The sequence below is a fragment of the Lontra canadensis genome, unplaced genomic scaffold (assembly GCF_010015895.1).
Source record: "Lontra canadensis isolate GAN:19392208 unplaced genomic scaffold, GSC_riverotter_1.0 scaffold4, whole genome shotgun sequence".
Taxonomy (NCBI): Eukaryota; Metazoa; Chordata; class Mammalia; order Carnivora; family Mustelidae; genus Lontra; species Lontra canadensis.
Genome location: NW_022630998.1, coordinates 19934184 through 19960215, shown reverse-complemented (window position 1 = coordinate 19960215; position 26032 = coordinate 19934184). Strand labels below are relative to the sequence as shown.

Below are 26032 nucleotides of genomic sequence, written 5' to 3'. Positions count from 1 at the left end.
CCTCTACACCACAGAGAAACTCTGCGTCATAGGAACATCAAAGTCAGCAGACAACAGCCTTTGTGTTTGCCTGACCTTGCTCTTTAAGAGTAGCTACAACTGACAAAATACTAGATTTTTCAAAGACATGACAGTTATAGCTTGTGTTCAGAGCTCTCTCCTGTCAAAGTCGAAGGGCCCTTTGAAGGGCCTCTTGTTCTGTGGTATTGTGGCATCTTGCCATCTAACATGAGTCCTGAGAGAAGTGGGATGGGCCTGAAGGCCTGAGAGAGACTGGAGGGAGAGTTTGGGACGCAGGGTACCTCAGGAGTTCCAGGAAGGGAAGCTCAGAATGGTTTCACAGATTTCTAAAGTATGTTTCAGACCTGAGAAATTGTGTGGTCTTTGTTTTGAATTTGAGGAATTCCATGTGGTTGTCTGCTGTCACTGAACAGTGATCCAAACCCCCAGAAAGAAACTCGAGGGTGAGTGAGTACCCCCTCACTGATATCTTTCGGCTGAAGTACAGTTTGCCCTGGGAGGTTGTTGTACACATGGTTTGTGACCACAATTTCATTGACTTATGAGTCAAAATTACATATAGTGTTAAAAAAGAAAAAAAAAAAGGCCAAATTGGAGTCATTTCCCCCCACACCAACAAACCAAGACCAAGTTTCAACCTACTCCAGGAATGTGACCTTTTACGAGTCAGTCTGAAACTTCCTGCTCAACCCTTGTGTGGCCCTCCACAGGATAGAAACCATGGCATTCCTTTTCCTTCCAAAAGAGGTCCTGGCTGAAACAATCTTTTTCTTTTTTTTGCTAATAACTTCTTGCCTCACCCTCCTTCCTATTAAAATCTTCTATTTTATACAACTCCTGAGAACAGCTCTCTACTTGCTAGATAGGATGGTGCCTGATTAATGAATTGTTGAATAAAGCCAATCAGATCTTCAAATTTACTTGGTTGATGTTGCTGTTTTTTAAATAATTTTTTTATTTTGTTATGTTAGTTTTTAATTAGTGGGGTGATTTTCCGTGTGACTGTGGCTGTGATTGTGCGTGTGTGTGTGTGTGTGTCCAGTGAGATTCTTAGGACATTTATGTGAATGGTTCTCAAACTTTAGCAGCATCAGAATCACCTAGTTTTCATAAAACACACATGAATGGGCCCCACACCCAGAGCTTATGAATCAGTACGTGTCTGGAGTGGGGGCCCAAGGATTTGTAAGTTCCCAAGTGATATTAATGCTACTCTTCTGGGACCAAACTCTGAGAATTATTGCTCTATATCCACACACACCCGCATTTTTTTTAAAGATTTTATTTATTTATTTGACAGAGATCACAAGTAGGCAGAGAGGCAGGCAGAGAGAGAGAGGGGAGAAGCAGGCTCCCTGCCACCCCTGCATTTTTAAAGAGCATTTCTAAAAATTAAGGGTGGTTGTGCCCATTATAAGAACATGGAGTTAAATGAGTAAGTCTACTTAAAACATGAAAGGAGAAGAGAGAATCTGATTGCTAATTTCACAAGAACTTGAAAAAAGAAAGGTGTACTTTCCTCAGCCAGTGAACTAAGGAAATAGTTCTAATTCATTTTATTTTTTAATTTTTTTCTTTTAAAGATTTTATTTATTTATTTGAGAGAGAGAGAGAGTGTGCACATGAGTGAGCAGGGGGAGGAGCAGAAGGGGAGAGAATGAGAACAGAGCCAAAGTAGAGCTCGATCACTGGACCACAAGATCATAACCTGAGCTCAAACTAACACTGGGGCGTTCAGCTGATAGAGCCACCAGGTGCCCCAGAAATAGTTCTAATTTTAAAAAGACAGAACAAACAATTGAGCAAGATAACTTTATCTCAAGGGCAAAAGAGCTATCCCCTAAACAATGTTAACACATATTTTTCTTTTTTTTGAAAAGGTACCTTCGCCTGCCTCCAAAGGAAAATCAACAAGATTATATAGTCAGTATCAAAAATTTAATTGAGCTCATATTTTGATTGGTTTTGAGATTAACAAATGCACATAAGTTTAGAATAAGGAGTCTCAAAACATAAATGGAAGAAGAAAGTGCTCAAAGGGATGGCAGAGTTCTAGTTCATGGGTGTCTTCGTCACTAAGACAAAGTAAAGAACAAAAAAAAAAATATGCTAATGGCACAGCCTTAATTAAGAAAACTTTTTGTCTTTTAAGACCTCGAATAGCCAAAGGAATATTGAAAAAGAAAGCCAAAGTTGGTGGCATCACAATTCCGGACTTCAAGCTCTATTACAAAGCTGTCATCATCAAGACAGCATGGTATTGGCACAAAAACAGACAAATAGATCAATGGAACAGAATAGAGAGCCCAGAAATAGACCCCCAACTCTATGGTCAACTAATCTTCGACAAAGCAGGAAAGAATGTCCAATGGAAAAAAGACAGCCTCTTCAATAAATGGTGCTGGGAAAATTGGACAGCCACATGCAGAAAAATGAAATTGGACCATTTCCTTACACCACACACGAAAATAGACTCAAAATGGATGAAGGACCTCAATGTGAGAAAGGAATCCATCAAAATCCTTGAGGAGAACACAGGCAGCAACCTCTTCAACCTCAGCCGCAGCAGCATCTTCCTAGGAACATCGCCAAAGGCAAGGGAAGAAGGGCAAAAACGAACTATTGGGATTTCATCAAGTTCAAAAGCTTTTGCATGGCAAAGGAAACAGTTAACAAAACCAAAAGACAACTGACAGAATAGGAGAAGATTATTTGCAAACGACATATCAGATAAAGGGCTAGTGTCCAAAATCTATAAAGAATTTAGCAAACTCAACACCCAAAGAACAAATAATCCAATCAAGAAATGGGCAGAAGACATGAACAGACATTTCTGCAAAGAAGACATCCAGATGGCCAACAGACACATGAAAAAGTGCTCCATATCACTTGGCATCAGGGAAATACAAATCAAAACCACAATGAGATATCACCTCACGCCAGTCAGAATGGCTAAAATTAACAATTCAGGAAATGACAGATGCTGGCGAGGATGCAGAGAAAGGGGAACCCTCCTACACTGTTGGTGGGAATGCAAGCTGGTGCAACCACTCTGGAAAACAGCATGGAGGTTCCTCAAAATGTTGAAAATAGAACTACCCTATGACCCAGCAATTGCACTACTGGGTATTTACCCTAAAGATACAAACGTAGTGATCCGAAGGGGCATGTGCACCCGAATGTTTATAGCAGCAATGTCTACAATAGCCAAACTATTGGAAGAACCTAGATGTCCATCAACAGATGAATGGATAAAGACGAAGTGGTATATATACACAATGGAATACTATGCAGCCATCAAAAGAAATGAAATCTTGCCATTTGCGACGACGTGGATGGAACTAGAGGGTATCATGCTTAGCGAAATAAGTCAATCAGAGAAAGACAACTGTCATATGATCTCCCTGTTATGAGGAAGTGGAGATGCAACATGGGGGGTTAAGGGGGTAGGAGAAGAATAAATGAAACAAGATGGGATTGGGAGGGAGACAAACCATAAGTGACTCTTAATCTCACAAAACAAACTGAGGGCTGCTGGGGGGAGGGGGGTTGGGAGAAGGGGGTGGGGTTATGGACACTGGGGAAGGTATGTGCTATGGTGAGTGTGTGAAGTGTGTAAACCTGGCAATTCACAGACCTGTACCCCTGGGGATAAAAATATATGTTTATAAAAAATAAAAAATAAAATAAAATAAAATAAAAAACTTTTTGTCTTTTAAGATTTTAAACCAAGAGTTAAAGATAGTATTACGTGGTAAATAAATATTAAGCAGTTATTAAAAAGTTCTTAAAGTTGACTATTATAATTGAAGACTCTTAATTTGCTTGATCACCGAAAATACTTGAACGACTTAAATTGTTTATTAAATTTGGCTAAATAGACAGCTAAATGTATTCTCTTTGTCTATATCAGAGCAAGATATATAACATAACACTTAGTCCATGTAAATCAGATTGATTTTATAATAAGAGGTCTAATTAATGGGAAAATTTGTATACTTGTCTTATGGAATGGGTAAATTATCACTAAAATTTAAGACTGTGGATATAAATATGTATGCAATTAAACTGAATTAGAATAAGTAGCATCTTTATTTAAAAAATAGGTTTTTCTTGTATTTTTTAAAAAATTTTATTTTACCTCTCTGCAAATTTTTAAGGTCTACATTTTTCTAAAGATTTTATTTAGTTATTTGAGAGTGAGAGAGTGCAAAAGCAGGAGGGATGGGCAGAGGCAGAAGCAGACTCCCTGCTGAACGGGGAGCCCAATGTATAACTCTGGGATCATGACCTGAACTGAAGGCAGACGTTTAACTGACTGAGGCACCCAGGAGCCCCAGGCATTCTATTTCCATCCGTTTACTAGTTATTCTTGACAAGTTTAACATACCTCCTTATATCAACAGTTCTGAAGATCATACCTGCTCCTCTGCTGACTAATACAGTCTGTAGAATATTTCTTTCTTCTTTTCATTTTTTAATTTAAATTAATTAACATATAGTGTATTGTTAGTTTCAGCGGCAGAGTTCAGTGATTCATCACTCTTATGTAACCCCCAGTGCTCATTACATCTTGTTGTAGAATATTTCTTAAACCCTCCACTCCTGACTCATAAGTTGTTACCCAGTATTTTCATTTAGTCCTTTAAAAAAAAATCACATACCTTAACAAGTTTTACTTCATATAATGCTTATTTAATGTTACCTGTATGTTTACCAATTCCTTTGCTCACTGTTACTCACTAGACCTCATGTCCGAGATTCTTCTTCCTGAAGTCATTTTTCAGAAGATCTTTGGGTGAAGCTTGGCAGTGGCAAATTCTCTCAGATACAAATTTCAAAATAGCTTTATTCTGCCTTCAGTCTCAGAAGATTATTTTGCTAGGTAGATAACTCGAAGTGTACAATTATTTTCTAATTCCAGATTGATAGATTCTTTCAGCCCTTCACAGAGTTTTTTTAATTTTATTTTTTTAAAGATTTTATTTATTTATTTGACAGAGATCACAGGGAGGCAGAGAGGCAAAGAGAGAGAGGAGGAAGTAGGCTCCCTGCTGAGCAGAGAGCCCAATGTGGGGCTCGATCCCAGGACCCTGAGATCATGACCTGAGCCGAAGGCAGAGGCTTTAACCCACTGAGCCACCCAGGCGCCCCCACAGAGATTTTTGATAACTATGTTTTCTGAGTCCTTATTGTGAAACCTGCAGTCGAATTGTCATTTGTGTGTAGATCTTTTTTTTCCTTAAGCTGCTTTTAAAATATTTTTGCCTTTGTGTTCTGGAGTTTTACTATAATGTATCTGGATCTAGAGTTTTGTTATTTATCAAGCTTGCTAGAAGTCATATTTTGGACACTTACGGATTTATATCCTTCGTCGGAATTGAAAAATTATCCTCCATTAACTCGGTAACTATTTCTCCTCCTCTATTCCATGGAAATTCATAAATGAGATTTATTATTCTTTTCCCACATCTCTCAGTCCCAGTTGCAGAATTTCTATCTCCTTGTTTTCTTATATTACATTCTGGGTTATTTATTTATTTATTTATTTATTGATGTATAATAAGCATACAGTGTTATATTAGTTTCAGGTGAAACACCATATTGATTCAATGAGTCTTTGCGCAGTGGTCATCATAACTGTAGTCACCATCTGTCACCAAACGTTATTACAATATTAACAACATATTCCCTATGCGGTACTTTTCATCTCCATGGCTTATTTATTTTATAACTGGAAGTTGGTACTTCTTAATCTCCTTTATCTATTTCTCCCATTTTCCAGCACACTTCCCCTCTGGAAACAACCAGTTTGTTCTCTGTATTTAAGCATCTGTTTATTTCTTTGTTTGTTTTTTTTAAGACTCCATGTATAAGTGAAATCACATGGTACTTGTCTTTCTCTGTCTGATTTAGCATAATATCCTCTCGGTCCATCCATGTTGTTGCAAATGGCAAGATCTCATTCTTTTTTTTATAGCTGAATAGTACTCATTAAACACACACACACACACCCACACACACCCCACATGTTTATTCATTCATTTATTTACTTCCGTATCTTGGCTATTGTAAATAATTCTGCAATAAATATAGGGGTGCATACGTCTCTTTGAATTAGTGTTTTCATTTTCTTCAACTAAATACCCAATAGTGGAATTATTGCATCATATGGTAGTTCTATTTTTTTTTCATTTTTCGAGGAAATTTCATACTATTTTTCATAGTGGCTGCACCAATTTACATTCCCACCAACCATGTGCAAGGGCTCCTTTTTTCCTACATCTTTGCCAACATTTATTTCTTATCTTTTTGATTGTAGCTGTTCTGACCAGTCTAAGGTGGTATCTCATTGTGATTTTGAAAGGATAGCTGTTTTAAACTTCAGACAATGCTGCATGCTATTCCACTTGGATTCTTCCTTGAATAAAATTTTACAGTTCCAGTAAAGTTCTAGTATCACCCATAGTTGTATTACTTTATATACTTATGCTAAATTAAAATGGAGACAGAGCAAAATACTTGATCTCCATAGAGTAGTGTTGTTTTTTTTAATAGACTTTGATTTTTAGAGACGTTTTAGTTTCATAGCAAAGTTGACTGGAAAATAAGAGAGTTTATACTCTTTGCTCCCCACACAAGCCTAGCTTCCCTCACCATCAATATCCTCCCCCACAATGATAACATTCCCATCAGTAAATCTACAATGATCCATCATTTTCACTTAAAGTCCATAGTTTCCATCAGGGTCACTGAGTAATTTTTGTTTACATATTTTGTCAACACGTAAATATATCTGAAATGTAAAAAGCATCAAATTATAAGGATAACATCAACAAAGTAAAAAGAGTGTCTTATGCTTTACAAAATTAATTATACTCAATCTCTAAAATGTATCACCTATCATTTCATATATACAGATGTATGTTGAAGATACATACATATTGAGGAAATTTAAAATTGTTTTTTACAGATACCAGATTAGTTGTTGCCTAAAGTGTAAGGAGAAAATTTACCACAAAAGATCATAAGGGAACTTTCTGAGGTGCTAGAAATTTTATATATATGTACATATATTTGGTGCTAGTTATGACTACATTTTTCTGTCAAAGTCATTAAACTGTGTAAGTTTGGACTCTATGTAAATTATACCTCAATGGATATAATTTGAAAAAAAAATACAATTATTTGTTAAAGAGATTTGTGTAATAGAGGACTGGTAATCCAGAAAGAAAAACGGTCACTGAGTATAGCATCTGTTCTCAACATAAGGTAGTAAAGCATGACTGACTTTTTGGATAGATGGAAGGTTTTGTCTCACCCAAACTGAACACATCCTCTCAAAAAGGGTCTGCTTTTATTCTGCTTTTGAGTATTTTATGACTATGGTCAATTGTTGAAAAAAAGAAAAAAAGACCAAGAAAACAGAAAGAGTAGTAAGAGGTGGTCATATCTAGACAACTTAAGACAGCTAAACGATTTCTTGTTCTACCTTTGTTGTTACGGTTGCTATAAAGGGCTGTGACTTTGGTTAATAACACAGGCGAGGCTGTATCTACTTCTCAACTTTTCTGAGTACTTCTGTGCCTGACCAAAAATTCTTCTGATTTTGCTGTTCTCCAGGGTCAGGTCCTAAATTCAGACTTATAAAACTGACAAGGCGTTTTTTTTTTTTATACTGACTCTGGTGCTTCCTAAACAACTCCTAGGTCACTCTAAAGGCTTGGAATCACATCGCCTTGAACCTCTTCCTGTGACACTGACGAGCAAGGAAGAACTGTCTGATAAAATTAGGCACAACTGGAATACTCTGTACTTTCTTAATTTTCCCAATCTTGCTCCCTCTTCTTGAGAATATGACCTCAAGGCTATTCTAGTTCTCTATTAAACTGAAGAGATGGTATGTCAACTATGTTCCTAGGAAGCAAACGGTAAAAACGATCTCCTAGTTGGTGAATTTTATCTGGCATGGGAGGAGACATAGAAACACGTGACAGGAAGCTCTATCTTTTGGCTTCCCTGAGTGTAATGACTCTTGGAACTGGGCATGTCCACAAATAGCTATGTCTACAGAGCACCTGGGCAGCTCAGTCAAACATCTGCCTCAGTTGGGCAGTGATCTCAGGGTCCTGGGATTGAGCCCCTAGTTGGGTTCCCTGCTCAGTGGGTAGTCTGCTTGTCCTTTTCCCTCTGCCCACCACCCCCAACACTGCCCAGGCTCATGCTCTCTCTCAAATAAATAAAATCTTAAAAAAAAAAAAAAAAGCTACATCTATGAAGTAGTTATAAGAGATACCGGCTCCTGTGAGAAATGAGGCATTTATACCAGAGTGGTTCTCACACCAGCTCAATGTGATCCTGTCTTCTTCCATCTGCACCTTGTCACCTGCAGGGCCAAGGAAGACAGCTCCCAGATGGCGTGTGGGGGTTGCCACGTGGACTGCAACAAGGGATAGCTGTGCCATTCTGCTGTTGAGTTGTGGTCCCTGCCCTGTATCTTCCTGAAGAGATATCAAGTATGGCCTTGGATAGTCTTGTGAGGCTGATGTTCAGTTGAACCTAAGGGTCATATTGGGTGTGGGATACTGTTTTTCTGGGATAGGGACTTAGCCAAGGCCAATTTTGTATAGATGATAAGGTATTATTCTTCAATATGCTATTACATGCCCTATTGGGATAAGGGGAAGCATGTTCATAGTCATGCACATGACACAATGGATGTCAATAAATTACCTCGAGGAAGATTTTATTTGTAGTTTTAAAATGCTTTTATCAACTGGATTTGATTTTGGTGCACACACTACTGTACTGATTGTAAGGCTTTGGAGATTTGCCAATGTCTTCATTGTATGTAATACATTTCCCCCCCTCAGGGTAATCCATCACCTAAATGATAGTTATCCCCAATTGCTTATGTCATCACTTCCAGCAGGGGAGTCTACTGTCTTCTATACTGAGATGATTGGTTTCTATAATAAACTCATCACAAGCATTCAGTGTGTCATCAACAGGTGGCCTCTGTTCTCCCCTCATGCTTGTCTCAAGGTCCCTACTGTAAGTTAAGACTAGACATGTCTTCTGAAAAAATTACACAGTGAGTCCCAGATCTTGACAGAAATGACTATTGACACTGCTCGGAATCAGCCCATGGGTACAGGTTTCTAAGTGTAAGCTGAAACTGCCACCATGAGTGAAAACCTCATCAATGTGCCAGGAGACTTAAAAGTTGGGATTTCCAGAACTATTTTGCTCCAAAGACAGATGATTTTGTGAAAGCAGATTATCAAGTAGGTTACCTAGATCAGCAACAGAAGAAATAGGATCTTGGGGAAATGAACAGACATGGTTTTAAATATTGGTATTCTTTTTAGTGGCTTATTTTATATAAGGCCTTTACTCAACCCCACATTTAGAAGACTAAATTAGTGCTAATTAGAATAAATGCCTCTTTTTAAATAATCTTATTCAATGGGCCTATAACCTTGTAAGTTTTGGAGATACCAAACAGTTGTACCAAAAATGTAAACTCATTCTTAATTAGGGTGTTTTGCCAATTTGACATTTCAAAATTTGTGGAAAGGATAATTTTGATTACTTCATATGATTCAATTTCAGGGACTATATAACTAAATTCTGAGAATATTTTTCTCTATGAGCACAATACATCAAAATTCAGGAACACATTAAATTTCCTTTATTCTAATATCAAGAAGGAACATAATTTATAAGAAGTCTGAATATGGAAAACTATGAATATGAGCTAATTAACCTCTGGTGAATTGAGGACAATGTCTAATAAATGGAGCTCAGAGACCCATTTTTAAAATTACTTAAGCTTAAAATCATCTTTTGTTAACAGATGCTGAATTAAATTATGTTTATTTTAAATCAAATTCATCTATAGAAAATCAAATCAGATTTCCAAAAAACCCACCATTGGCAAAGTCTGTGCAGATTCTGAGGGAAATATGATGCATATTGATTGACTTTGTGGATAGACTCCTGAGAACAACATCAGATATTGTACACACTGCCTTTCCTGGGTCCTTTTACTTTTTGTGACATGCACTTACTTGCAAAGGTTCAATAAGAATTGAACCTTCTTCCTATCTAAATATAATTAAGAAAAGTAAATCTGTAGGCGTAGTAATATAAGAAATAGCACACTTAAAAGTAGATATTATTTAGTTAAATGTGATATGAATGTATTTCATGTACAGAAACATTATCTTCAGAGTCTTTTCCAGAGATGGGTGCAGTCGTGGCTGTGTGGCTTAAAGAGTTTCAGATTTGTATTTGGTAAAGAATGTCACTTCTTGGCCAACCATGGGAATTTTGAAGAAAGGAACAGCCTGGTGTATACAGCGCTGCAGACCACCTGGGGAAGAGCTACTAGACTCTTTGCTCTGGCTCAGGATAAATGGAATGTTAACAACCAGTGTTAAAATCTTTCTAGGACAGTGGTGAAGTCCTGGAGTCATTTACAAAATCTCAGGTAGAAGTTCATTGTCAGGGTTCAGTAATTGTAAGGCTTTAGTTATATTAACATGTAGCAAGGGAATCTTTGCATGTCAATGAATGATGTTTTTTGCACTTATGAAAATAAGACGGGAAAAACAGGACAGAATACATGTGTTCTGCAGAAGCTTACTTATCTATATATGTATGTATGTATATACATACATACATATATAGATAGATACATACATACATATATACATATATACCAAAAGGTGGGTGAATGTGTTGGGGTGGCGGCTGCCCTTATAGCCAAATCCTGTGAAGATGAGAGGAAATATATGTAAACACCAAATATTGTCCCTGAGGCATAATTCACACTCAGAGACTAACTCTCTTGAAAACTTCTCATAAATTACATCTAATGACAAAATTGCTGGCAGGTCCTCCAACTTGAAAAGGGCTTGTTTATACTTAGAATACAAAATATGTTTCAGTTTTGTAAAATTGAATTTATTTTGGGAAAAAAAGTGATTTCCAATCATTTCCTCAGAACTGGCTGTCTGTTACTGCTGTTACTGATATAAGGTGTTGGTTAGGCAGGTTTCACTAAACTGTGAGGCAAGTGGAGCTTGCAGGGTTAAACCTTCTAGATCCTTTCCCATCCCCAGGTTTCTAGAATTCTTACTCCAGCCTGAAAACATTGTTCTTAGAGCACTCGGAAACTTTCCTTTGGCGGTGACACATCACACTCAAGAGTAGAGTGACTGGAATTCTCGAACTCTACTCAGCATAGGGACTTCTAACATGGTTATAGATAGAGTCACAATAAACAATTCACATAGATCACTTTTTTTTCCCTGCCGACGATCTAATGTGTCATTCAAATGTTAAATGCCATAGTTTACTTCTAAGACCTTCTTTATTTTTTTTTTTTTAAGATTTTCCTTATTTATTTGACAGACAGAGATGACAAGTAGGCAGAGAAGCAGGCAGAGAGAGAGGAGGAAGCAGGCTCCCTGCTGAGCAGAGAGCCCTATGCAGGGCTTGATCCTAAGACTCTGGGATCATGACCTGAGCTGAAGGCAGAGGCTTTAACCCACTGAGCCACCCAGGCACACCCTAAGACTGTCTTTAAATGACATAAAACATGGATCACTTCTTTGATTATTTAAATTTGTTCCTAGTATTTGAAGAGAATCAGTTGTCCTCTGTAGTGGAATTACTTGGGTTCTCCTGAATATATGTCTAAGTCCTAATCCCATGCCTGTGAATGTGACCTTATTTGGAAATAGGGTCTTTATAGGTGTACTGCCGGTATGAATCATGAGATGAGATCATCCTGGATTTAGGGTAAAAACACTAAATCCAACGACTGTCCTTATGAAAGAAAGGGGCAGAGACTGGAGGTGTGGAGAGACAGAGGGAAATTCCCTGTGGGGATGGAAACAGGGTCGGAGTGATGCTGCCACAAACCAAGGAATGTCTGGGATCAACAGAAACTAGTGGAGTCCAGGAAGAACTTTTCCCAAGGGCTTCTGGAGGGAGTGTTGCCCTACCACATCCTTGATTGCTTGACTCCTGGACTCCAGAGCTGTGAGATAATAAATTTCTGTTGTTTTAAGCCACCAAGTTTGCACTAATTTGTTAAAGCAACCCTAGGAAATTAATACATCTTCCACTGTACAAATTACAAGAAATCGAATTGTAAAAGGCAATTGCTATCACCGGACATAAGTACACTGATAGCTCTTACTTTTCTAACAATGCAAATAATCATGTCAGGACATTAATTCAAATGTGATAGATTATAATATGGTCCCCCCAAACCTAATCCAATTAAAATATAAATGGTGTTTTTCTAATAATAACCAGACATTGTGATTGTCACAAGGCTGCCAGATAAGATAAGGAACTCAGTTAAACTGAAATTTCAGATAAACAATATATAACATTTTAGTAAATTATGTCTTAAATATTACATTAAATATATTTATTTATTTGACAAATTTTTATTATTTTTTATTAAATAAAGTTGACATGTAACATTGTGTAAGTTTGAGGAGTTGGGCATGTTACTCTGATAAATTTATAAACTGTCACATGTTGTCATTGTAGCAATATATTACATAGTTACAGTACAATATTATTATCTGTATTCATTGTACTGTGGATCAGCTGAGATGTATTTATACTAAAAGTAATGTGTTGTTCATCCAAAATTCAAATTTAATGAGGCATCCTGTATTTTTATTTGCTAACTCTGGAACCTTATGATTGCAGCAGAGAGATTGTACATAACACTTCAAATCACATAGCTAATAAAATGTTGAGCTTGACTTTGAAATTATGTGCATCAGTCTCTTTAAGATCATGTGTTTTTAGTTCATCAGGTTGCTTAAAGCAGACATGATAAAACTTAGCAAGAGGCAGTAGCATTTCTAGAAGTCATCTTTGTTGTTCTGTAAAAAAGGTTATAAAAATGGAAAAATAATGGCCAGTTTTGACTGCTAAGCCCAACTCCATGTCCATCATGCATGAGGGAAGATTCTGGAGATGAGAAGTTCAAACAACACTCTAGCTATGGCAGTGATGGTCAAGTGATTTCCCATCCCACTAATTCCATGCCAGGGTGATATGGGACAGAGCGGGGATAAGCATTTGGTTTTGCTGGGCAGTAGGTGAGGGCATCAATGTAATAAATGATAAAAGTACAATTTATGCTAGTTCCAAGAGTTATAAAAATATTTCTGCTGACAGTCACCTTTTTCCAAAAGCCACATGGCTCCCAGGTACTATGACTCTTAAATCTCAATAGTTCTTTTGCGCTCCCTCATTCACGATGCTACCAGACATTCCCCTAGGTGCCTCTGATATTTTCCTTTCCTTCTCCATTTCCCCACCCACAAACCCAGTTCAGTGCCTCAAAACTGTACCCACACATCCCTGAAGCATTTCTTAGCTTGTTTTCTCCCTTCCAATGATCTATCTCCATTTAACTGTTTTCTATGTATACAAATTCACAAGTGTGAAGTCACCCAATACGACCTATTCAATCACAGGCTTAACATATCTGTCATTCACAGGTGGGTCCAAGATCAATTTTAATCAATCTGATACTTGACTCAGGTTGTTTCCTTTGTTTAAGTATCTCCTCTCATATCTACTCAATAAAAACCTCATAAATGTTAGGCCAGGTAAGTAAGCAGTGAAGTTGGATTGGAGTTTGCACTTTAAACACACCGGGATATTCTTCACTTCCACAGAATATTTTTTTCCCATTTTTAGTAAGAATATGGCCCTCGTGCCGACTTCAAAAATTCCTCTTTGAGGCAGAGACACCTCTTGAGAGTGATTTGCAACCGTAGGAAAGACAGCATGTGCGGACAGTGCCATCCTGACTGACAACTGTGGAGACAGGGAACGGTGGGATGAGATCATGCAGCCCTGTCCACAGGGCAGCTGCTACTTAGGTCAGACACTGGCAGAGTATGTCTGATCAGTGTGATCATGTTTTCTCATGATCACACTGACTTGATGCATTTTTTGACAAGACTGTCAGAGAAATGATGTGCCTTTCTCAGTGGAACATATCAGGAGGTCCATGTTGTCTCTCTCATTACACATTGATAAGATGGTATCTTCCAAGTTTCTCCACTGTAAAGTCACTATTTCCCCCTTTGTAATTCCTATGTATGTTGTTAGGAAATGCTTTGAAATGATGCAAATATACCATGTCTCATCACAATTTTGCACCTATAATTTTAGCATCTATTGATGACTTTTGCCAGGAAAATATTACTGTTGTTTGTTAAAAGGTGATTTTCTATTTTTATTTCCCCTTCTACATTTGTTCATTGGAATTCCACCATAAGGAAAAGCTGTACCTTCTCCCCCACTTATTTATTTATTCGGTTATTTACTTACCAGCATGAACCCATATTTATATTATTTGATGGATTAGAATTCATTATTACCATCATTTATTTTGTTGATGAAATTGCTCACATTTTGCTCACTAGGAGCTCTTTTAAGTTGGCTTCTATGTTGTTTTGACATCACGCCATCAATTTTTTTTAATTAATTCCTTACTGTCTGGAACTGCAAAATATTTCAGGCTCATCTTGTATTATCCCTGGCCTAGATCTGCAATCAACCATTTCTCCAGGAGCAATGTTTACTTTTCTTGGGAAAATTGTATTTAGAAACTAAAATCTGGGCCCAACACGTATCTCGTGCTACTCTGTCATTACATGTTTGCAATTGTTTCTAGGCCCTCTTAGCACATAGATATAGGAAACACACACATGCGTGCACACACACACACACACACAACTCTACCCATTTAATTTCTGTCTATCTGTATATGTATTAAAAACCGTTAGTTCATGGGGCACCAGGGTGGCTCAGTGGGTTAAAGCCTCTGCCTTCGGCTCAGGTCATGATCCCAGAGTCCTGGGATCGAGACCCGCATCCAGCTCTCTGCTCAGCAGGGAGTCTGCTTCCTCCTCTCTCTCTGCCTGCTTGTGATCTCTGTTAAATAAGTAAATAAAATCTTTAAAAACAAAACAACCTGTTAGTTCATACTGATGCGTCTCTAAAACCAGAAGGTTCATTGCAGCTTTACCTTGTTCTGTTTGTAACTTTTTTCTCCAACAGTGGAGAAACTGGCTCTCATCATCTACAATATATTTATGAATTTGTTCAGTCCCATTATACACATTAAGTGGTTTCACAATTGATAGTCATGCTCTAGAGTACATCATGTATAGAGTTTTTTGTTTTGTTTAGTTTTGAGTTTTATGGTGTATAATCCAAATACTGTTTTACGTGGTCACTTAGATTAGTTGTTTTATTCCTCATTCCCCAAGGAATGGTTTTAGTCACCATCAATTTTGGGTTCCTCCTACATTCTAATTGATATTTACTTATTTATTTAGTTAGTTGGTTCTGAAATATTGCCATAGTTAAAGGATTAGAACTATACAAGTTTTGCTCAGAGAAAAATCTCTTCCTCCTTTTTACCCCATTCCCATCACTCATTCTTGACACCTGTTCTTACCTACATTATGTGTGTTATTAATGTCATTAGTTTCTGGATTTTACTTCCGATATTTCTTTTTGAACAAATGAACAGATATAATACTCCCTTCATTCTTTCATTCCATACTGTCAATAATCTTTTGTATTTTGTCTTGGCACTTAATAATATCCTGTGACTCTTTTCTTTTTTTTTCTTTTTAAAGATTTATTTATTGGAGGGTTGCTGAGGGAGAGGGGGAGAGACTGTCTCAAGCAGACTCCATGCTGAGCAAGGAGCTTGATGAGAGGCTCAGTCCCTCGACACTGAGATCACGACCTGAGACAGAATAAAGAGTCAGAGACTTAATCAACTGAGCCACCCAGGCACCCCCTATAACTCTTGTCATATCAATTCCTAGAGATTTTCCTTATTCTTCATTTTATAGCTGCATAACATTTCATCATGTGGATGTACCATATTTTATTTAACCACCTCTCCTATGGATAGGTATTTTATAATTGCAAACAATGTATTAAATAATTATGTGCATATGTATTTAACATTGTTGGGAGGGCATATCTAGGACTAAGATTTTGATCTCCTGATGGCTGATTTAATTCTGTTTTAAATCAAATGATGTAACAGAATGTAACTAAGAATACTCCTCAAACTAAAAAAAAAGTAGTATACATATATACAACAAAATAATACTGTTAATATCATTATTTTCTTTCTCTAATCTAATTATAACTGTTTTTGAGACAAGCAGTTCAATTCAATAAAAATTTGTCTTCAGCTACTTAACCAGATGGTTAATTTTGAAAAATAAATGTGTTAAAATTCAACATTTGACACCTTCATTCACTGTCTTTTACTCAAAAATTAAATCTATTAGTTGTAAAATTTCTAGTCTTAAAAAAACCCACTATTATACTAAATTATTTTCTCCATTTTATTCTTGTAGAGACAAGAGACAGAATTATAAACTGTCACCCTAATTTGGTTTCTTCTGCACCTGAAGTGTGGATGTCACATAGGGTGGGAGCAGAAAAACAAGACTGCATGAGGTCAGGAGCCCTTTTCAGGTGGTCTGACAACTGTTAGAGGCTCAGGGGCTCCCTCCTTTCCTTCCTGGAGGAGTTACACTCAAATTCAGCTTCCTTTGGAATTGGAATTGTGGGTCCTTAGGGCCCTCAGGCCACCCCATCCTGAATAGCGAGGATTTTGAGCTGTGTACAGGCTGCTCCACAGTCCACCTCTGATCCATCCCTGGGGCTACCTCCAATGTGGGTTCAAGGAATCCCTAACGTAGCCCAAGGCTAGTTCACCAGGAGACTGCCCTGAGATTTGGAGTCCAGAAACCAGAGAGTATTTTCCTTGTCTCTTCTTCCGTCATGGCCTACTGTGAGACTACTGCCAGTTCCAACCAACACTCAGAAAATCGTTGGTGGGAACCTCCAAAGTTTTGGCAAAATGTTTGCCATGGATTCTGCAATTTCAGCAGATTTAACCGGCAAATCTATGCAGCAAGCATTTCAGGTCTGCCAAATGGTTTACTTCTGATAGGGTTCCAAGTATGTGCCTCATCTACTAACCAATTATGTCACTGGTAATATATAAGGTGGAGTCTGATTTGTCAACAGTTTGGTAGGGACCATACTGTTTGGGTCATGACCAATTCAGAGTTTTTGAATTTGCATCATAACCTCTTCCTCCATGGTCTCAGGGGACAAATAAAGCTTCAAACCTTATTGTTGAACCCAACCTTCTAAAAATCATAATATTAAAATTGATTTTTTTTTGAAGTTAAGCAACCATAAGGAAAGCAAAATTTGCCAAAAACACGTAGAATAAATTTCCAGGTGATGTTATTCTTATGTTCTTACCTCCTCGATCTCGGGCAGCTAAACTTTGACCCCTTCTTAATGTAATGTCCAATTGGTACATTCCGGGATCAGCCAGGGGGACATCTGCATTACTGGTTCCAGCAGTATTTATTTTCTGAAAAACAAGAAATATTACAAAATATTAAATTTATTACCTCTTTCCTATTTCCTCCAGTGGGGGACCATATATAGCTTCTCTCAAACTGGAAGAATTAGTCAATAAAATGAATCATCTTGTGCATTACCATGCCATAATCACCCAGTTCTCTGAAAGTTTTTAAATTCATGAAATTCTTTAGAGTCAAAATAAAAACATGGCACTTATAAGAATTCTTGTTTTAACTCAGATTTGAGATAACAAATATAATATGAAAAACATTCTCCATGGATAAACCCACATAATTCAACTAAGGAAGACTACACAGGAATAGTGTCTGAAATAAAAATACGACCAGTGATGAATGGATGGAGAATAAAGGTATGCGAGAGCAGCCGATTTCCATACAAGTGAGCTGAAAATTAAAGTGATTTATTCAGGTAACTGTGTTAACTCATTTGTCTATGCAAAACGGTCATACTGATGGATTACACACTACTATTTCATTCCCGGCATAAAATATGATGTAATTATACAGAAATAAATGTATCCAGCATTTCAACAGTATTTGTAAGAAATAAGTACTCAGTGGGGCTAAATTTCTAGTACTGCTTTCTGTAGAATTAGAGTGCACAAGCTATTTCTAGAACTAAAAATTTTTGCAAGGCTGCCCCTATAGAATATCTTTGTAACAATATACTATTAATTTACAAGCATTAAGTTAAATAAACACTTGCAAGGAGAATAACTATATTAAAACAACACAAAAGAAACAGAGTAAAAATTGTATAGGTCATATTTTATACTCGATGCCACTTTGAATACAACAGGAAAACTGACTTTACACATTTGATTTGATTTTACATTCCTATAATTTTTCTTCCAATTCAAAAAAGAAATATTCTTGGGGCACCTGGGTGGCTCAGTGGGTTAAGCCTCTGCCTTCAGCTCAGGTCATGATCCCAGGGTCCTGGGATCGAGCCCCCGCATCGGGCTCTCTGCTCAGCAGGGAGCCTGCTTCCCCTCCCCCCCGCCCCGCCTGCTGCTCTGCCTACTTGTGATCTCTCTCTCTGTGTCAAATAAATAAAATCTTAAAAAAAAAAAAGATATTCTTTTGTTTTGGAATAATACGCATGGATAAAGTAAAAATGTAGATGCCAGTCTGGCTCTTCTACAGTTCATATGAAATACAATTATAAAGCAAGGTTTTTTCCCCCATGCTTCAAGACCAAGTAAGAAGCTTTCCTATAGGAGCAATTATCATTTAAAATAAGAAGCAGCACAACTTTGACAGATAACCCAAACTCCTCATTTCTCCTCTGGTAACAATAAAAAAGATTTCACTTCTCTTCACGGTACCCCTGTGCCTATGTATGAAAGCACGGTGCCCGCAGTGGCTCAGGCTAGAAATCATAGAGTTCTCCTTGACTTCCTCATTTCCCTCTCCACCACAGGTGAAAAGTTGCCATATCCCATCCACTCCATTTCCACCTCCATTCCATCTCCCAATTGTCTTTTTCTTTTAAGTCCTATTACCCCTAATTTGGATCTGGCTTTGAGACAAGAGAGGAACAAAGGTGAGATGATAGTCTTGCTCTTCCCTCAAACATTGGCTCGCCCCACCTCCTTGGCGTTACCAATTCTAGCAATTTAGGGTATATCCTTCCATACTTTTGAAGGGCTTGTATAAACACTGATACCTGTAGGTTTATTTTTCTTTCAGGTTGCAGTTACTGTCTTTTAAAAATATAGTACTTGGGGCGCCTGGGTGGCTCAGTGGGTTAACTCTCTGCCTTAAGCTCAGGTCATGATCCCAGGGTCCTGGGATCGAGCCCCACATTGGGCTCTCTGCTCAGCAATGAGCCTGCTTCCCTGCTCTCTCTCTGCCTGCCTCTCTGCCTACTTATGATCTCTATCTGTCAAGTAAATAAATAAAATCTTTAAAAAAAAGATAGTACTAATATTTTGCCTATTATGTCACAAGTTATTGAATTTTAAAATGTCATAGGCACTTTGTTAATCAATACATACGGACCTATCTAGTTTTTCGTTCAAGGTACCTCATTTTCCACATGTGGGGGTACCATAATTTCTTCAATTATTGCTCTATGGAGGAACATGTGAGCTGGTTTTGGTACTTGCCACTGTAAGGACTTCTACTTTTATTTCACTGACAGGATGAATTTTTCCAAAAAAATTTATATAGTTCACACTACTATTGTTAAGTATACAAGACATGTATTTCCCCATCCTAGTTAACATTGGATGTTACTAATTTTCAAGCTTGGAGAACAAAAACCCTTTAATATAAATTTCCAGAATTATGGTAGGGTGTCTTATAACTAGTGTAAATGGCAAGAGTGACAACTGTTCACTGCACCACAGAGAAGATGCCAACCTGGGAAGATAGTGTTGGGTCCCCAATGTTGGGTCCAATAATGGGTCCATGGTCAAAGGAGAGAGACTGATACAAAGCTAAGGTCAAGCAAAGCTTTATTTACCGCCAAGCATCAAGAATCAAACCAACCATCAAACAGACCGGGCAGGGCCACCCCTTACAGAGAGGATGACCCCTCCCTGACTCACAGACTAACTTTTATAGAACAAAGGCCGTGTGGTTGAGCCTGGCCACACACAGGTGGCCAATGAGATTGCAACACACAGAGAAACCTGCACAGTCATGCTAGGTCACACATGGACGGCCAGTTGAACTACAAGTCACCCCATAGTAGACATTTGCACTAGGCTATCACCTTGGTGAGAATTGGCCCCCAAAAGGCGGGGCCCACACTCCTTGGTAGCTAGGGAGACAGTATATGCACCCTACTGATTGGATGTCTCCACCTGACCCGACTCATCCCTGCATTCTGGCTGTTATCTCTACCTGACATGACCCACCCTTGTATTTGGGCTTTGTTACCTGGGACTTGTTTTAAATAAGTTCCCCTGGGGGGTGGCGGGTAGGGTCAATTTAAGTTTTACTGCATAGACAACAAAATGGCTGTTCAACGGAGGTGGGGCCGCTCTGGCTAAATAGGCCCTTACAATAGGAAGCCAAGTGAGGTCTTCTAAACAACTTTTTGAAAAACAGTTTGAATGTGAGTCTAATAAGCAAAATTTAAATTAAAATCCAGAAAACATTTGTTAGGCTTCAAGTATGTTCTGAACCTTTCATTAAGTTCTTGTATGTACATTATTTTGAAATAAACGAGCCCATGAGTAAATATTTACTGTAGATAGATTTACCACTTTTTAAGAAATGGAATAAAATCTACAGGGAAAGAGACATTTTCTACTCACTCTACATCCTCCTCTAGTATTTCGACAGGTATTTTAAGGGCAGAAAAGTTTGAATGCTCAGTTGGCTGCATACTTGGTAGTTTTCATTGTTCTATGCAATGCCTCTTGAAGTTTAGAGTTAATGATTTATAGGTACCTGGTTAATATTTTAAAATGTACATTATGTTATATGGCAAGGAAGGAATTTTCAAAGGTAATTTTAACAATATTAGGTTTTTCACTTTCATTGTTTTAGAATTTAACTCCCAGTTAAGAGATAACTTCACTGGACTTATATTTACTGGCTTTTTAAAGCCTGAAAAATATTCTTCTGTGAGTGTGTGCGCATGTGTGTGCATGTGTGTGTGCGTGTGTGTGACATTTCCTTTATCCATTCATCCAATGACAAACATTTAATTTGTTTCTGTATCCTGGCTATTGTGAATAATGCTGTAATGAACTTGGGAATGTAGATGTCTCTCCAAGATAATGATTTCATTTCCTTTGAATAAATACCTGCCCTCCCCCTCTTGTTCTCCATGTCTTCCTTCCCAGTCTTCAGGGGTCATTTCATTAGCACTTATATCTTTCTTGTCCATTATCACATTCTATCTCAAATGTCATATTTGCATTCTATATTGCAAGTTTTTAAAATCAGGGAATGGAGTGTTAAAGAATCAAATTGAACACAAATTTTGACAGAGGCAATGAAAATAGATGTCTTTAAGGACACATGATCTAGCTGAGTAGACACAGACATGGAAGTAAATAACAAAGTTGGGTTTCATAGGCAGTTTGTTTCTTCTCTTTTTCTTTCTTTCTTTTTTTTTTAAAGATTTTATTTATTTATTAGACAGACAGAGATCACAAGTATGCAGAACAGCAGGTAGAGAGAGAGAGCTCCCTGCTGTGCAGGGAGCCTGATGTGGGGCTTGATCCCAGGACCCTGTGACCATGACCTAAGCCAAAGGCAGAGGCTTAACCCACTGAGCCACCCAGGCACCCCATTGTTTCCTCTCTTTTTCTGTACTCAGGGATGGCATCTGATCTGTTTTGGCACTTTCTGTCATGAGGAACTTAAGAATACCCTCAGAATATTTTTCTAATATATAGTGCTATAGGCTGCCATTACCAATTAGTCAAAATTGGCACTTATAATCAAACTCTGTCCAGTCAAGACCTTTAATTAAAGACAGACTGCCACAATGGAGTAATTAAGTCATTGGGAGAGGAGGAAAGAAAGACCAGTTATTATGTGAGAAGAAACTGAGGTGGCTTCAGAGAGAGGTAAATGGATCAGAGTGTGAAAATACGGGTAGGACTTTGACAAGTGAAGATTTGGAAGAAGAGAGGATGGAAAAATCAGCAGGAGTCCAATGGTGAGTAGTCACCAGAGGGGGCATCACTGGATAGTGTGAGAAAGGAAGTGTGAGGTGGAAAGGAAGACTCACATGCAGTGACACCAGGCTGAGGAGAGTTTCAATCCATGGGCAACACAAAACCATCCCAGGTTTTGAAGAGAGAAGCAGTAAAATCAGGCCTTGTTTAACAAATATTTCTTATCTACCTGCTCTGGCCTAAGTGCTTAGATTACAGAAATTAAAAAAACAACAACAAAAAAAACAGGCCTTTTCTTTCCATAGGATAGAAGACAGAAGAGAAATCCTGTGGATATAGAAGATATTTAAAAGGTTTTATAACACTCGAGTTTAAGTCACAAGGGTCTGATCTGGTCGGTGGTAATGGAAATAAAAAGTGAATTTGAGAGATATTGAAGAGATTCAATCAACTAAATTTGTCAACTGACAAGATGTGGGAGATAGGGAAATGGACGGATGAGTCAGTCACACGGAAGGTCTAAGCTGAGGCCCTGGGAGAATAGTGGTGCCAGAAGTGTGAGAGGAGAAGCAAGCTCCAAGCCACCACAGTGGAAACTTCCAACACCTCCAACTCTCTAAAAGAAGAATGTCAAGAACTTAGGAAGACCTAGAGAGTCATCTCTCCTCAGGCTCAATGAAGTGGTTCCAAGAAGAAAACTGGGAGGCTGAGTACAGATACTAGAAATATAATTTTTTTATTATACAGTATCTTTCTAAACATGTTATCGAGTCCCCAAATGTTAACATGTATTAGGAAAGGTATATTTCAAGTGATAGGTATATATACATCTCTAAAACAAACTTTGTCATTTTAAACACCTTTTTATTTTCAAATTTAATATTTATTTAGTGACTATTATGGGAACTTCAAATGGATCCTTCTCCTCCCTAAACTGTCATGCTCCACACTTAGTCGCTATGCTTAAACTACTTTATTGAGGTATGATTAATGTGTAAAAAGCTATACATACTTAATACACAATTTGATGAGTTTGGGGTAAGTATACATCTGTGTAACCATCACCGCCATCAAGACCTCCAGCATATCCAGCACCTCCCAAAGTTTCCTCCCACCTCCTTTATTCTTATTATCATTTTTTTTGTTTGTGGTAAGAACACTTAATAAGAGATCCACCCTCAGAGAATTTTAAATATATGATATAGTATTGTTAGCCAAAGGCATTATGCTATACAGCAGATCTCCAAAATTTATTGGTCCTGCATAACTGAAACTTTGTACCCTTTCATCCCTACCTCCCCACTTTCCCCTCTCCCCTGCCCCTGGAAATCACCATTCTCTGCTTCTGTAAGTTTGACTATTTTAGATTCTATATGTAAGTGAAATCACACAATATTTGTCTTTCTATGTTTGGCTTATTTCACTCAGCATAATGTTCTTCAGGGCTATTTGTGTTGTCACAAATGGAAGATTTTCCTTTTTTAAAAAAGTGTGGTATTATTATTATTATTATTATTATTATTATTATTTGACAGAGAGAGATCACAAGTAGGCAGAGAGGCAGGCAGAGAGAGAGAGAGGAGGAAGAAGGCTCTCCGCGGAGCAGAGAGTCCGATGTAGGGCTCAATCCCAGGACCCTGGGATCATGACCTGAGTCAAAGGCAGAGGCTTTAACCCACTGAGCCACCCAGGAACAGCCCCCCCCCCTTTTTTTAAGATGGAATGTTATTCTACTATATACAAACAATAAATTTCCTTTATCCATTCATCCATCAATGGGCATTTAGGTCATAACCATATTTTGTCTATACTACAGTAAACTTGAGAATGCAGGTAACTCTTCACAATCTTGACTTAAATTCCTTTGCACAAATTTCCAGAAGTGTGATTGCTGGGTCATATGGAACCACAAAAGATCCCAAATCACCAACACAATCTTGAGAAAGAACAAATCTGGAGGCAAGACATTTCCCGATTTCAAGCTATACTACAAAGCTACAGTGATCAAAACAGTATGGTACTGGCATGAAAAGAGATACATGAACCAATGGAAAAAATAAAAGGCCCAGAAAGAAACTCATACATCAGAGAAGAATCCCAAGGTCAGCTAATCTTCTGTAAAGGCACCAAGAACACAAAGTGGGGCAAGGATAGCCTCTTCAGTACATGGTGTTTTTAAAACCAGATATCCACATGCAAAAGAATGAAATTAATCCTTACCTTACACCACATGTGAAAATCAGCTCAAAATGGAGGAAAGACTTAACTACAAGACCTGAAGTTTTAAAACTCCCAGAAAAAAAACATGGGAAAAAGTTCCTCAGTATTGGTCTTGGCAATGAATTTTTGGATATGACACCAAAACCATAGGCAACAAAAGCAGAAATAGACCAGTAGGCCTACATCTAATTAAAAAGCTTTTGCAGAGCAAAAGAAGCAATCAGCAAAATGAAGACAACCTATGGAATGGGAAAAATATTTATAAATCATATACCCAGTAAAGGATTAATATCCAGAGTATATGAGGAACTCATACAACTCAATAGTAAAAAAACACACAAACTGACTAAAAATTGGGCAAAGACCTGAATGGACATTTCTCCAAGGAAGACATACAAATGGTCAACAGATATTTGAAAAGGTGCTCAGCATCACTATCAGGAAAAGCTAATCAAAACCACAATGAAATTTTACATTATGCTTTTGGGATGGCTATTATTAAATAAAATAAAAGATAACAAATGCTGGTAAGAGTATGGAGAAGAGGGAATCCTTGTGCCCCTTCAGTGGGAGTGTAAAATAAATGCCTTGCTCAAAGTCTGAAATTCTGAGTTCTAACCACAAATGATTGGGGAAGTTTCTGTGACTATACTCAAAGTTTTGGGACTGAGGAAGCCAAAAAACAGATGCCATGTTTGAAGTTGTAAATTCTGAGTGAAAGTCAGAACTTTATCAGGTCACTTATGGGAAAGTCAAAAAGAATGTGGAAGAGAGGGTCTCCAAGAATTTGAAAGTAAGTATTTGGAAGGATTTTGTCTAGAGCACCACATCTTCTACTCCACCCAGCCACTATTTTGGCAGAAGCCCTTCCTCCATGTTCTTGGCTTGCTTGAAGCAGGGCAGCCACCTTCAATGGTGATGTCAAATTTACCAACATTTCTTTCCTTCATTTAAACATATAATTGGTTTTCAACCTTGAGGGCTTTGGCTGGGCACCCAGAAACTCTGGGGGTAGAACCCAGGCAGCAGTATTTTCTCTAACAGGTCCTCAGATGAGCTCAATATGCAGCCTAGCCTGGCCCATTGTGCTAATTATAAAAGCAAGTCTTTGAAAAGGCTCATATACATAGAATTTCCAGACTTTTAAAATGTACATCATGAAACAATTATGAAGCACATTGGGGGAATCACTCTAAGGGTTCATGTTACTTCAAGCTCTGCTGCTTGGGAGGCCTTTTTACCCAGGTGAATAAAGCTTCCACCAGAAGATATAAGGGTGCTGATGGAATGAAAGTTGAGAGTGCCACCTTGCTTTTTTGAGATTTCCATTATAGACAAAAAATGGGGTTACTCTGTTAGCTGGGGTGGTTGATCATTACCATCAACAGGAAGTGAAGTATTGTAGCAGTGTACATACAGGGAGGGAGAAAAACATCTGCATTCTAGATTTTCTTGAATGCTCCTAGAACCGCCATGTGCTATGGATTGTAGGTTGGCTCAGTTTTTCAGTAGGTGATTCATACACTCAGGCCATGCTCAGTGCAGCTCTAACTTTGTCTCTCAACAAAACCCACTTAAAGTTAGAACTTCATGAAAGCTTTCACATTTTTAACTTTGCAAATTTAACAACTCTGTCAAGGATATCAAGAGGCATCATTGAGGATTTCTACTTAGTCATTACCAATTTCTACTTAGTCATCTCTCCTAGTT

The 26032-nt window shown here is 37.9% G+C and overlaps 1 protein-coding gene across 9 annotated transcripts in view; it reads right to left on the bottom strand.

The window, feature by feature from the left end:
* The window catches only part of MCTP1 (multiple C2 and transmembrane domain containing 1), a 519900-nt gene that overhangs the window by 271177 nt on the left and 222691 nt on the right, over positions 1-26032 (bottom strand). For all 9 annotated transcript variants that reach the window (XR_004381302.1, XM_032846299.1, XM_032846346.1 and 6 more), the window contains exon 2: positions 17389-17503. Coding sequence is in view for 8 of the 9 variants with exons in the window: in XM_032846299.1 (XP_032702190.1) it covers positions 17389-17503 (115 nt within the window). In the remaining variant the exon portion in view is untranslated. The remainder of the gene's footprint in view (positions 1-17388; positions 17504-26032) is intronic.